The sequence below is a fragment of the Arvicola amphibius genome, chromosome 8 (genome assembly GCF_903992535.2).
Source record: "Arvicola amphibius chromosome 8, mArvAmp1.2, whole genome shotgun sequence".
Lineage (NCBI taxonomy): Eukaryota > Metazoa > Chordata > Mammalia > Rodentia > Cricetidae > Arvicola > Arvicola amphibius.
The window spans coordinates 72,058,077-72,071,212 of NC_052054.1; the positions used below are offsets into that span (position 1 = coordinate 72,058,077).

General features: G+C 39.0%; 1 protein-coding gene across 18 annotated transcripts in view; it reads left to right on the plus strand.

The window, feature by feature from the left end:
- The window catches only part of LOC119820906, a 148,404-nt gene that overhangs the window by 92,110 nt on the left and 43,158 nt on the right, over nt 1-13,136 (plus strand). For 8 of the 18 annotated variants that reach the window (XR_005286552.1, XR_005286553.1, XR_006020868.1 and 5 more), the window contains 2 exons: nt 7,150-7,207; nt 8,050-8,160. The exons of 9 other annotated variants lie outside the window; for them this stretch is intronic. Coding sequence is in view for 1 of the 9 variants with exons in the window: in XM_042055533.1 (XP_041911467.1) it covers nt 7,150-7,207; nt 8,050-8,084 (93 nt within the window). In the remaining 8 variants the exon portion in view is untranslated. Of the gene's footprint in view, nt 1-7,149; nt 7,208-8,049; nt 8,403-13,136 lie in introns of those variants that run through there. One more of the 18 variants, XM_042055533.1, reaches the window with a different exon arrangement.

The following is a 13,136-nucleotide window of genomic DNA, read 5'->3' on the forward strand; positions in this document are numbered from 1 at the left end:
AAATTCTTGTCAAATAAATCCTTGACTTCCTTGAGTGAAGTGTTAGAGTTCCTTACAGTTACCCCAAGATATTTTATGCTATTTGTGGCTATTGTGAAAGGTGACACTTCTCTGATTTCCCTCTCTGCTTCCTTATCCTTTGTGTATAGGAGGGCATCTGAATTTTTGGAGTTGATCTTCTAGCCTGCCATGTTACTGAAGGAGTTTATCAGCTGTAGGAGTTCTTTGGTGGAGTTTTTGGGGTCGCTTATGTACACTATCATGTCATCTGCAAATAACGAAAGTTTAACTTCTTCCTTTCCAAATCGAATCCCCTTGATCCCCTTATGTTGTCTTATTGCTCTTGCTAGAATTTCAAGCACTATATTGAAGAGATAAGGAGAGAGTGGACAGCCTTGCCATGTTCCTGAATTTAGTGGGATAGCCTTGAGTTTCTCTCCGTTTAATTTGATGTTAGCTGTCGGCTTGCTCTAAATAGCTTTTATTATATTTAGGAATGACCCTTGTATCCCTAATCTCTCCAAGACCTTTGTCATAAAAGGGTGCTGAATTTTGTCAAATGCTTTTTCAGCATCTAATGAGATGACCATATGGTTTTTTTCCTTCAGTTTATTTATATGATGGATTACATTGATAGATTTTCGTGTGTTGAACCAGCCCTGCATCTCTGGGATGAAGCCTACTTGATCGTAGTGGATAATTTTCTAATGTTTTCTTGGATTCGGTTTGCCAGTATTTTATTGAGAATTTTTATGTCAATGTTCATGAGTGAGATTGGCCTGTAATTTTCTTTCTTGGTTGAGTCTTTGTGTGGTTTAGGTATCAGGGTAACTGTAGCTGCATAGAAGGAATTTGGCAGTGACTCTTGTGTTTCTATATTATAAAATACCTTGAGGAGTATAGGTATTAGTTCTTCTTGGAAATTCTGGTAGAATTCCGCATTGAAACCATCTGGTCCTGGGCTCTTTTTGGTAGGGAGGTTTCTGATTGCTAAGCCCATGGCTGTCACGCCTGTGTAGCAGAAAAATGCCTCTAAGATGAAACAATGCTGAAGGGTTGGGTCTGCGCTCCCAGGAGCTGAGCCCCAGGCAGTTCCCTGGCAATCAGCCACAGTCATGATTCCGGATTAGCAAACTCGCCTTCGCTAGCCCTGGCGCTGTATTGAGCTTTCTGTTCCTTCTTTGTTTCTGTGTAGTTCTTTTATCTTACCAGCAGATCAAAAAGTTCCAGGACATTACCAATAATAATAATCAAACTACTGAGGCATATTGGACTCTGGCTCTCTCTCTGGGAAAACTTATGGATACCCTAGAACAAAAGGAGCTCAAGATAGGAGAGGCTAGCCAGAATGAGAAACCCCAGGTGCATTTTAGATAAGAGAGAAAGGCACGATTCTTGACATTAAGAAACCAATTATTCACCATCGGAGCAAGCCTTGGGAGTATAACCCTAAAGAATGGTGTTTTGGGTTACCATGAGAACAGATATGATTCAGGGCTATGAGAAAGTAGTTGGTTAGTGGTGTGAGACGGATTTCAAAGAAGAGCTCTGCCCACCTGGCCCTAACCACAAGACATACTGGAAACAATCAATTGCCTGTAATCAATTTTTCTCATGTAAAGCTTTTGATTATTGCCTGTAATCATTCTTCTCATGTTAAGCATTTTGTTTGCCAACTTCCTTCTGTAATCCTATAAAACTGATGCTTGAACTCATTAAATTTGCAGTAGCATATTCAACCTTATTGAGTGTGTCTGTCTGTCATTTCCTCGCCGATTCTTGATTTCTCCTAGCCTTCACCCCTGTTCTCCCACGGTGGTGGTCTCCACGAGAGGCGGTCCGTGGCATCTGATAACAGTTTCTAATTCTTCGCAACTAACAGGATTATTTAGAGCATTTACCTGGTCCTGGTTTAACTTTGGTATATGGTATTTATCTAAAAAACTGTCCATTTCTTTTACATTTTCCAATTTTGTGGCATACAGGCTTTTGTAGTAAGATCTAATGATTCTCTGAATTTCCTCTGTGTCTGTGGTTATGTCCCCCTTTTCATTTCTGATCTTATTAATTTGCATGTTCTCCCTCTGCCGTTTGATTAGTTTGGCTAAGGGTTTGTCAATCTTGTTGATTTTCTCCAAGAACCAGCTTTTTGTTTCATTGATTCTTTGGATTGTTTTCTGTGTTTCTATTTTGTTGATTTCTGCCCTCAGTTTGATTATTGCCAGTCTTCTACTTCTCCTAGGTGAGTCTTCTTCTTTTTTTCCAGAGCTTTCAGGTGTGCTGTTAAGTCACCAATGAGTGCTTTCTCTGTTTTCTTTAAGTGGGCACTTAGTGCTATGAACTTTCCTCTTAGCACTGCTTTCATAGTGTCCCATAGGTTTGAGTATGTTGTGTCTTTGTTTTTGTTTTTTTTTTTTTTTTTTTTTTTTTTTTTTTTTTTTTTTTTTTGGTTTTTCGAGACAGGGTTTCTCTGTGGCTTTGGAGCCTGTCCTGGAACTAGCTCTTGTAGACCAGGCTGGTCTCGAACTCACAGAGATCCGCCTGCCTCTGCCTCCCTAGTGCTGGGATTAAAGGCGTGCGCCACCACCGCCCGGCTGTGTCTTTGTTTTCATTAAATTCAAGAAAGACTTTAATTTCTTTCTTTATTTCTTCCTTGACCCAGGTGTGGTTCAGTAGTTGACAGTTCAGTTTCCATGAGTTTGTAGGCTTTCTGGGGGTAGCATTGTTGTTGATTCCTAATTTTAATCCATGGTGATCCGATAAGACACAGGTGGTTACTAATATTTTTTTGTAACTGTGGAAGTTTGCTTTGTTAACAAGTATATGGTCTATTTTCGAAAAGGTTCCATGGGCCGCAGAGAAGAAGGTATATTCTTTCCTAATTGGATGGAATGTTCTATAGATGTCTGTTAAGTCCATTTGGTTCATTACCTCCATTAAGTCTTTCAATTCTTTGTTAGGTTTCTGTCTGATTGACCTGTCCATTGGTGAGAGAGGAGTGTTGAAGTCTCCAACTATTAGTGTGTGTGGTTTGATGGCTGCCTTGGGTTCTAGTAATGTTTCTTTTACATAAGTGGGAGCATTAATATTAGGGGCATAGATATTCAGTATTGAGACTTTATTCTGAAGGATTTTTCCTGTAATGAGTATAAAGTGTCCCTTTCCATCTCTTCTGATTGATTTTAGTTTGAAGTCAACTTTGTTTTTTTTCCCCCCCCCCTCTGGTTTTTTTGCTCCTACATTTTTCTTTCTTCCTGTATGTTTGATGAAGTACTGTTCTACTTCACGATCAACCATTCTCTCCCCACACCTCCTCATATTAACTAAAGCTTTGTTGTCAAGACTCCATATATTTTCAGGCTGTTGAAGTCAACTTTGTTAGAAATTAGTATGGCCACACCGGCTTGTTTCTTAGGTCCATTTGCTTGATAAACCTTTTCCCAACCCTTTACTCTGAGTAGATGTCTGTCTTTGTGGTTGAGGTGTGTTTCTTGTAAACAGCAGAATGTTGGATCCTGTTTTCGTATCCAATCTCTTAGCTTGTGCCTTTTTATTTATTTATTGTGTATACACCATTCTGCCTCCATGTATGCCCCCATGCCAGAAGAGGGCACCAGATCCCATTACAGATGGTTGTGAGCCACTATGTGGTAGCTGGAAATTGAACTCATGACCTCTGGAAGAGCAGCCAGTGCTCTTAACCTCCGAGCCATCTCTCCAGCCCCAGCTTGTGCCTTTTTATAGGTGAATTGAGTCCATTGATATTAAGTGATATTAATGACCAGTGGTTGTTAACTCCGGTCATTTTTTTGTAGTAGAGTTTGTGGGTTTCCCTTCTTCTAGTTGTGCTGGTGAAGGGTCGCTAGATGCCTGAGTTATTGTGGGCATTGTTGGACTCCTTGGTTTGTGATTTTCCTTCTATTACTTTCTGTAAGGCTGGATTTGTGGGTACGTATTGTTTAAATCTGTTTTTGTCCTGGAATATCTTGTTTTCTCCATCGATGGTGAATGCAAGCTTTGCTGGGTATAGTAGTCTAGGCTTGCATCCATGTTCCCTTAGTGTCTGTAGCACATCTATCCAAGCTCTTCTAGCTTTCATGGTTTCCATTGAGAAATCAGGTGTAATTATGATAGGTTTCCCTTTATATGTTACTTGACCTTTTTCCTTTGCAGCTCTTAATATCTGTTCTTTATTCTGTATGTTTTGTGTTTTGATTATAATATGGCAAGGGGATGTTTTTTTTTTTTTTGATCCAGTCTATTTGGTGTTCTGTAGGCTTCTTGTACCTTCATAGGAACATCCTTCTTTAGGTTGGGGAAGTTTTCTTCTATAATTTTGTTGAATATGTTTTCTGGGCCTTTGAGTTGTAATTCTCCTTCTTCTACCCCAATTATTCTTAGGTTTGGTCTTTTCATGGTGTCCCAGATTTCCTGGATGTTTTGTGTTAAGAATTTATTAGATTTGTTTAGTTCTTTAATCTGTGAATTTATTTCCTCTATAGTATCTTCAGAGTCCGAGATTCTTTCTTCCATCTCTTGTATTCGGTTGGAAATACTTGTCTCTGAAGTTTCTGTTCGTTTACTCAGAGTTTCCATTTCCAGTCTTCTCTCAGATTGTGTTTTCTTCATTACCTCCATTTCATTTATCAGGTCTTGTACTGTTTCTGTTATGGTTTTGGTCCATGTCCCTTTAAGAGACAAGCCACGCCCATTCCTCCCCATCCGCTGAGGCAGGCTGATCTTCAGCTTCTGGTCTGAGCTTGCTCTCTTTTCTATCTTCCTCTCAGAGAGGCAGCTTCACTTCTGCCTCTCTCCCCACTTCTCTGCTTCCCCTTCTCTGTCTCTCTCTGTCTCTGTCTCTCTCTCTGTCTCTCTCTGTCTCTCTCTCTTCTCTCTCTCTGTCTCTCTCTCTCTCTGTCTCTCTCTGTCTCTCTCTCTGTCTCTCTCTCTGTCTGTCTCTCTCTCTCTCCCTTCCCCCTTCATAACTCCCCTGAATAAATATTCAACCTCACCATGTCTCTGTCTTCTGCCAGCCCGCCATGTGTCTCCCTGCCTGGGACCAGCCACTGCTCAGGGACCAGCAGCCATCTCTGCCTGGGACTGGCTGCTCCCAGAGCCCACTGCCTGCCACCACATGGGCCGCCATCACTGCTCAGACCACTGCTCTAAGACCGGCAGCCTTCTCTGCCTGGGACTGGCTGCTTGCAGGGCCCACTATCTGCTGCCACATGGCCTGCTACCACCATTTGGGACTTCATAGCATTTGCTGCTTGCCTACAGTTGCCGCCTGGGACTCCGTTGCATTTTTAAAAGAACACAACAGTTTCCCTTACCTGTTTGATTGTTTGATTGCTTTTTCTTGTTTTTCTTGTTTTTCTTGGGTATCTTTGAGAGATTTATTTATTTCGTCTACCTTTTTGTTTGTCATCTCCATTTCTTTATGGCAGTTTTTTACCTCCTGTTTAAGGTCTTCTATTATTTTCATAAAGTACTGTTTAAGGTCGGTTTCTTCTATATCTTCTGTGGTAGGGTGTTCAATTCTTGTTGTTTCGGGATGTCTGGATTCTGGTGATGTCATGTTGCCTTTCATGTTGTTGGAGGAGTTCTTGCATTGGCGCCTGCCCATCTCTTCCTTCAAATGGAGCTTGGAGGCGCTAGGTGTCCTAGACCAATCTTTGCTGTGACTGAATCTGGTTGGATCTCCCCAGAGCCAGAGCAGGACCTATTCCTTGTGGCACAATCTGAAGAAGCCTGCATTCCCTTGCAGGAATTCTCAGACCTGCCTGGAGGCCAGAGTCTGACCCCTTTGGGTGGATGGCCTTAGTACAGGAGCAGGACTCCTGAAAACACTAGTGAAGGCTTGAGAGAGGCAGGGACATGAGAAACAAAGGCAAGCCTGCAGAGGGAGCTGGGGGAGGGGGTCTGTGCTCTCTTCCAGGGCAGGTTGCCCCAGGGTCTGCACCCACTTACCAGTCCAGACGGAACTCCAGGGCACAGGATCAGGGATTCCAGGCAACCCATGGACGCCGCCCCGGACAAAAGGCCAAACCAGGTTCTTTTAAAAATATCTTCCGCCCCTGGGGCGACCACGCCCCTAAACAAAGGAATGGTTGGCCAAGCCAACATTTTTATCTGAGTAATAGCTTAATTTGTCATGCAAAGTACTGTGCAGCCTGGAAATATTTCTGTATTTGGAAGCAGGAATCCACCATGCTCTCCTGTATGTGCATGCCTAGTAGACCTGATCCTGCAGCCTGCCCAGGCAGAGACCATCAAACCACAGGCAAGGTCTCAGTTATTTTCCTCCTGACCCCAAGTGGGCACACAGACACCAGGGCTCACAAATGCTATTGAAATGTTTCATAGCCAGAGTTCATACTGGTGGCACACCCCAGGAAGCTTATTTCTTCTGCTACTGTTGAATCAGAAAATTCTTTCTTAAGGGAGCTATGGCACACCACAAGCAAACAACATGAAGCTATTTTAAACTCTGTAATTTTTGTGTCTAGAATTTCTATTAAAGGTTTCTCAGGTTTTACATGGATATAGTCAACCACATTGGAGCACTAATTTGTAGAGGAGGGCCCACTTGTTCATCCCAGCTGCCCAGCTAGCTTAGCCCCAAAATAACCATACAGAAACTGTATTAATTAAATCACTGCTTGGCCCATTAGCTCTAGTTTCTTATTGGTTAATTCTTACATCTTTACTGCCTACCTAAGTTTCACCCTGTCAACAGGCCAAAGCAGTTTCTTTATTCATTAATCAAGAAAAGCAATACACAAAAGAAGGACCTCCCACACCAGAAGACCTTAGTCCTATTTCAAAGATACTTTGCACAATACTAGAGACAATATCTGAGAATCATGGTCATCAGAGGGCCTGTCTAGGCCTTGAGGAATGATGATAAAAACCACCAAAACAGTAGAGAAGTTCTAATTTACAAAAGCACCTCCCATTTCTATCCAGATCTTTAGGAAAGGTTCACTGGCTCTTTGCTGTTGTAATTCACAAAAGGTCCCTATTTTATATATGGATGCACTGAGAATAGAACATAGAAGGTGGCATGGGGGCTACATGTGTGAAAAGCCTGTAAGCCAAAACCATCAAAATATTCCTTAGCATACATTTTCATCTTTCTCTTTCTAGACTTCTGTGCCTAGCAAGTGGAAGGAGAACATGGAGCAGGTCATAATCGGGATGTGTGGTAAGCAGACTGATGTCTGCATTGCCTGGGGATATTATCAAGAAGAGAGAATGGGGGAGGGGCTTAGGTTATCCAGCATGGGTCACAGAAGAGGACCTTGGGATTCTAAGGGTGGCCACAGAGAAGGGAATAGTCGAAAGTTTTCCCACACTGAAAATTTTTTAGAATAATTAGGGTAGTTACCATTTGATAAATCTATACAAATAGTAAGATTATGTGTATCCAATTTAGTTTGTTAGTAATTATGGAGTTGTCATATCTTCAACCTCAATGAGATTGCCAAGATCATGAAGGAGTTGTAATTTGACTTGCTTTTTTCTTCATTGCCTGACCCAGCTCATTCTGGTAGTCAATCAGGGACAGGGTGGGTGCTGAGAATGGGATTTGCAGTGGACAAAAGAAAAGACACTGACAGTTGCTATGTCAGTATCAAGCAGACCCAGGAGGTAGGAGGATGAGGTTGGCATTGAGATTGTCCCCAGAAAGTACTAAGGCCAGAAAGAAGTTAGCACTGAACTTGACACCAAGGGGATTTTAGTAGAATCACCTCTTAGGCTCGGAGGGACCTTGAGAGTGGAGGTAAGCTGTCACCAGAATTGCCTGAATTGAAGGCATAAGAGTGGCATCATACAGTCTCTGGATTTAGTTCCAGCAGATTCTGACATAAACACAAGGTACTTGCTGAGTTTGACACAATCTAGACCATGGGAGGGGCCTCTGGTGGACATTGGCATGCTTTGTTGGATAGACCATTCATGGTGGTACCCTAGCTTTAGACAGGTGGGGAGGTAGGAGGTGAGGCTGGAACTCCCATAACTGGCATGTTGCTCATCTCATTCTAGGCTATTGGACTCTGAGACCTTCTGGGGAGAAATGAAGAGCAGAGAAGGCAACATGAAGAAAAATGCTTAAAAAGAAATACCACACTAGCTAAGAATCGAGTATAATAAAAGGTTGTTTATTTAGGAGTAGACTCACAGATCACAATCCTCTGCTGGATCAGGGAACAGCAACCAAATTCTGATGCCAGAAAAGAGACCAAGATGCTTGCTTTACATAGAAATATATACTATATGAGGCCATGCCCAAGTGATAGGGTAACTTAAAGGTTATTGGCAGTAGGAATTCCTATAACACCTCCCCCTTTTGTTTTAATAAGAAAGTCCTAAGCCTAATACAAAGTTAAACAATAAGAACAAATATCAGATATAAAAATTAGAATTATAACCATCATAAAAATATATCAAGCAAGAAATGTGTTAAGTATTTCAATAATTATCCTATCCTAATGAGTTTAATCTTGCATATAAATAACTTGGCTAAGTCATGAGTGAAAAGCAATTACAACTATCTAGTCTTCAGACTCATTGAAGACCCAAGAAGGGAAATAATGTTACTGGAGTAAGCAGGAAGTGCAATCAAGCAACTTCCAAAATGTGCAACAAATGACAGAGACAACTACCTACCTGGGCAATCACCCAAAGTCTCATTTGCAATGTTGGAGCAACCAACTTTGGCTAAGGCCTAGAGTAACTGACAGACCATTTCCAGAGGCAGGAAATTTTTCAAAACTGCCTTACTTTGTCTTGGCAAGATTTAAAAGTTTTTTGTTGTTTTTTGTTTGTTTATTTGTTTCCGTATCCTGCTTGTCCTGTCCGAACTTTGTATGTTTTGTCAGTGGTCGATGCATGGGCAGTTCCTTGCCCAACGGCCAGTTTTGCCAAGAAGAAAACAAACTCCAAGTGGAGTGTCTTCAGTACTCAACATTCTCTCGGGAATAAATTTGTGCTGCCAGAAGCAATTGTGTCTCACTTCAACAGAACCACAAGTTATTTTAATGCCACATTCTACAGCTCCTTGAAATGATTGAAGATTGCACATCTATGCAGAATACAATCTCTAAGTATCTAAATAACCTGATTAGTCTACCTATAAGTAGGGCAAACATGGATGACTATTGACTTAAAATTTTCAATACTTTTATAACTTAAAGATTAAAACTTCAAATTAGAATAGTAAACGAACTTTAAACAACAGTGCAACAAATGAAGACAATGATCTCAAAATTTATAAGTATCTTTATCAGAGGTAGAAATGTATATTTAAATATAATAAATATATTCTAAAATTGTATCAGTAAAAAAAATTTCTTAAGCAGAGGTAGAAGCCTGCAGGAATACAATATGACAAAATAACTTTGCCTGGGTGTACAAATATTGTAGATGAAAATAGGAACATATTCAATATAATTTAAGTTTTATCAACATACAAGAATCTATACTAATGTAAATTGTCTATAAATAATATCTTACAAGTATTCACTCTATCACTTACTATTATTAGTATGAGTAAGCTCACATTAATCTGTAATCCCATTCAATTTCCTCTCTTTTTTTTCCAAAGAGATGCCTGATTTCCTCCCAACCCCCAATCCTATAACAATTATAATCAACCCCTAAATGATGTCCCTAACCTTGAGGACAACCTTTGTTGGGAGAGGGGATACCATCTTCTAGAATTATTTCCAGCTGTCATGGGGGCAATGTTCTTTCTATGGGTTCCTTTGAAAGTAAAATCATGGTTAAATTTTAATATAATTGTCTGGTATAATTACAAATAGTCTCCAAATATTTGGTAGGGCTTTTCGGAGGTTCCTATTTGGAGTTCTTTGTGGAACATTGTAAAAAACAGTGCACCATTTCAGCTAACTAAGTTGGAACCGTCTTGAGCAGCTGATACCCCAAACAGGTCTTATAGTAGCACTATCAGTATCATGAAGTCATATCAACCAGGTGGAGTTGTTGTGGGGCTCCATCTTCTTCCTGGAAACTTAAAAGTTTACTACAGGAAAATTTATTGTTCATTGTGGAAAACCTAAACATTATTTATATAGACATATACAGACATATATATTCAATGGAAGTTATGATAGAGGGAAAATAGATATGAATAAATATAAATATTTTTTCTTAATTCTTTCTTTTTCCTGTCCCATAACAGACAACTCTTGACATGAGATAGAAACTCTGAATTTTTTTAACACCATGCTTAGATTTAGAGAAGGACAGAGCCATTGTCCAACTCTGAAACCAACTTTATACATTCATATATATGTATACATATATATTTAAATGTATATGTTTTGATCACCTTCCCTTATGAGTCATATTTATTTTTCTTGATGATCCTTATTGGATAGTTATTTTTCCTTATGTCATAACCCAAACATCCAGGTCTCTTGAATTTTTAAAGGTGTGCATTTTCCTGTAAAGACAAGAGCAGAACCGTGCCCCAACCTTATATGCTTTCCTTACCACCTGTATGGTTGTCACTGTTGTGAATGAGCTGTCATTTCTATTTCTCAAGGGATTTCTCTTTTTCAAACCAAATTTTTATTAATTTTGATGACATCCATAGTTTTTCTTTTCCTGTGGAAACAAGAGCAAAAACCCTTTCCCCAATGTAGCACATCTCCTGGCTTCCATTGTGGAGTCATGACATCCTTGAAATTTATGGCTGATTTAATTCATAAGACTTTTCTATTAGCCAATGTCTCTCTGCTGCTTTTGTTCCTTTCTTATTAGCACTAAGAAAATTCAAGATTAATAAAGCATTATGTAGTCTATTTCTGGGGGTATTTTCTATACATTTCTGTTCATTTAACATATACTTTATAGTTCAATTTTATCGATCTGTAACTGCTTGACCTGTAGGATTATATGATATACCTATAATATGCTTTATAATACACAAAAATCTGTTTTGTTTTCTTAGAGATATATGCTGGACCATTATCTGTCTTTATTTGTGCAGGTATATTCATGATGGCCATAACTTCTAATAAATGTGTTATTATTAAATCTGCCTTTTCTGAGCTTAAAGCAGTTACCCACTGAAAACCTGAATAAGTATCAATGGTGTGGTGTACATATTTTAAGTTTCCAAATTCTGAAAAGTGGAACACAGCCTTCTGCCATATTTCATTCCTTTGAGTACCCTTAGGGTTACTCCCTGAAGGCAATGATGTTTGGTTATAGAAAGAGCAAGTAGCACATCTCTTTATAACTTCCTTATCTTGTTGTCATGTACCAAAAAACTCTTCCTTTATACCTTTGCTATTGATATGATGTTGATGTTTCTTATGAAATTTTGAGGCCTCAAAACACTTCCAATCAGTATTTGATCAATTTCTGCATTACCTTGTGTTAGAGGACCTGGTAGACCCATATGGGATTGGATGTATGTTATGTATATGGGACAAAGCCTATTTCTGATTATATCTTGAAGCTGTATAAATAATGAAGTCAATTCTGTTTCATTTGGTAAAAGTTCAGTGGTTTCAATACACAAGACAATTTTTTCTGCATATTGTGAATCAGTAATTATATTAAGAAGGTTCTTTAAAATCAATTAGCATCATAAGAATAGCATATAAAATTCTGCCTTTTAGACAGAATTATTAGGGCTTTGTTCCAACTTACTTAATTTTTCTGATTTATAACCTGCCTTGTATGACTTTTTTCATCAGTATAAAAGGTACGGTCTCCAGTTATTGTAGAATCATGTATAATTCGTGGAAAAATTCAAAAAGGTCTCTTTATAAGGTTAAGTATATTGCTTTTGGGATAGTTGCTATTAATTTCTTCCCCCAAATTAGCACAAGTTCTTTGCCATGGTTCATTGTCCTCCCCAAACTTTTTTGTTTCATCAGTAGTAAAAGGTACTATACATGCTAATTTATGAAGTCTCAATTTTCCTTTTATAATTAATTCAGAGACTTTTTCCACATAAGTTTCAATTTTTTACTTGGTTTATGTGCTAAAACTATTCATTCTAAGATAATATCATCCTCTGCATTAAAATTCCTGTAGGAGATATTCTGGAAGGCAATATGACTAGAATATAATTAAGATTTGGAGTCACACTATCCACACCACATGTGCCTTCTGTAATTTATCCTCAAGAATTGTCAATTCTTTTTCTGCTTCAGCTGTTAATTCTCTGGGACCATTTAAGTCTTTATCACCATTTAAGGTTTTGTTAAATGAATTATTAGATCAGGTGTTATCCCAATAGCTGGTTGTAGACTGGAAATGTCTCTTAACTATCTTTGAAAGTCATTAAGTGTCTGCATCCAGTGTCTCCTAATTTGTGCCTTTTGTGTTCTAATTTTCTGTAAAACTTTTCTATAATCTATGTAATTGACAGAATCTCCTCTCTGTATTTTTTTCAGGAGAAATTTGTAATCCTCATTTTGGCAAAACTTTTTTACTTCTTCATTCTTTCTAAAGAATCTATGCTTGAATCAGATAGCAAAATGTCATCCATGTAATGGTAAATTATAGACTTGGGGAATTGTCTATATATTATTTCCAATGGCTGACTCACAAAGTATTGACACAGGGTTGGGGTATTGAGCATGCCCTGTCAGAGGACAGTCTACTGGTATCTCCTAATAGGCTGAGAGTTATTATAAGTAGGCACTATGAAGGCAAATTTTTCTCTATCCTTTTCTTGTAAAGGTATAGTGAAGAAGAAATCATTTAAATCAATAACTATAAGAGGCCATCCTTTTGGTAACAGAGAAGGCAGAGGAATTCTAGACTGTAGAGGGCCCATATGTTGAATTGCCTTGTTGACAGCCTTTAGATCTGTCACTATTCTCCATTTAGCAGATTTCTTTTTTACAACAAACACCGGAGAATTCCAGGGGCTAACTGACTCCTCAATATGTCAAACATCTAATTGCTTCTGTACCAGCCATTCTAAAGCCTGCAATTTATCTTCAGCTAGAGGCCATTGCTTAACCCACATTGGCTTCTCAGCCGTTTTAAAGGTAGGGCTGTTGGTACCTCTAAAGGTTTGTTAGTTGCTTTATGTTCTTGTACAGCCTGAATGACTGATGACCTTTATGCATAGTACCTTATTA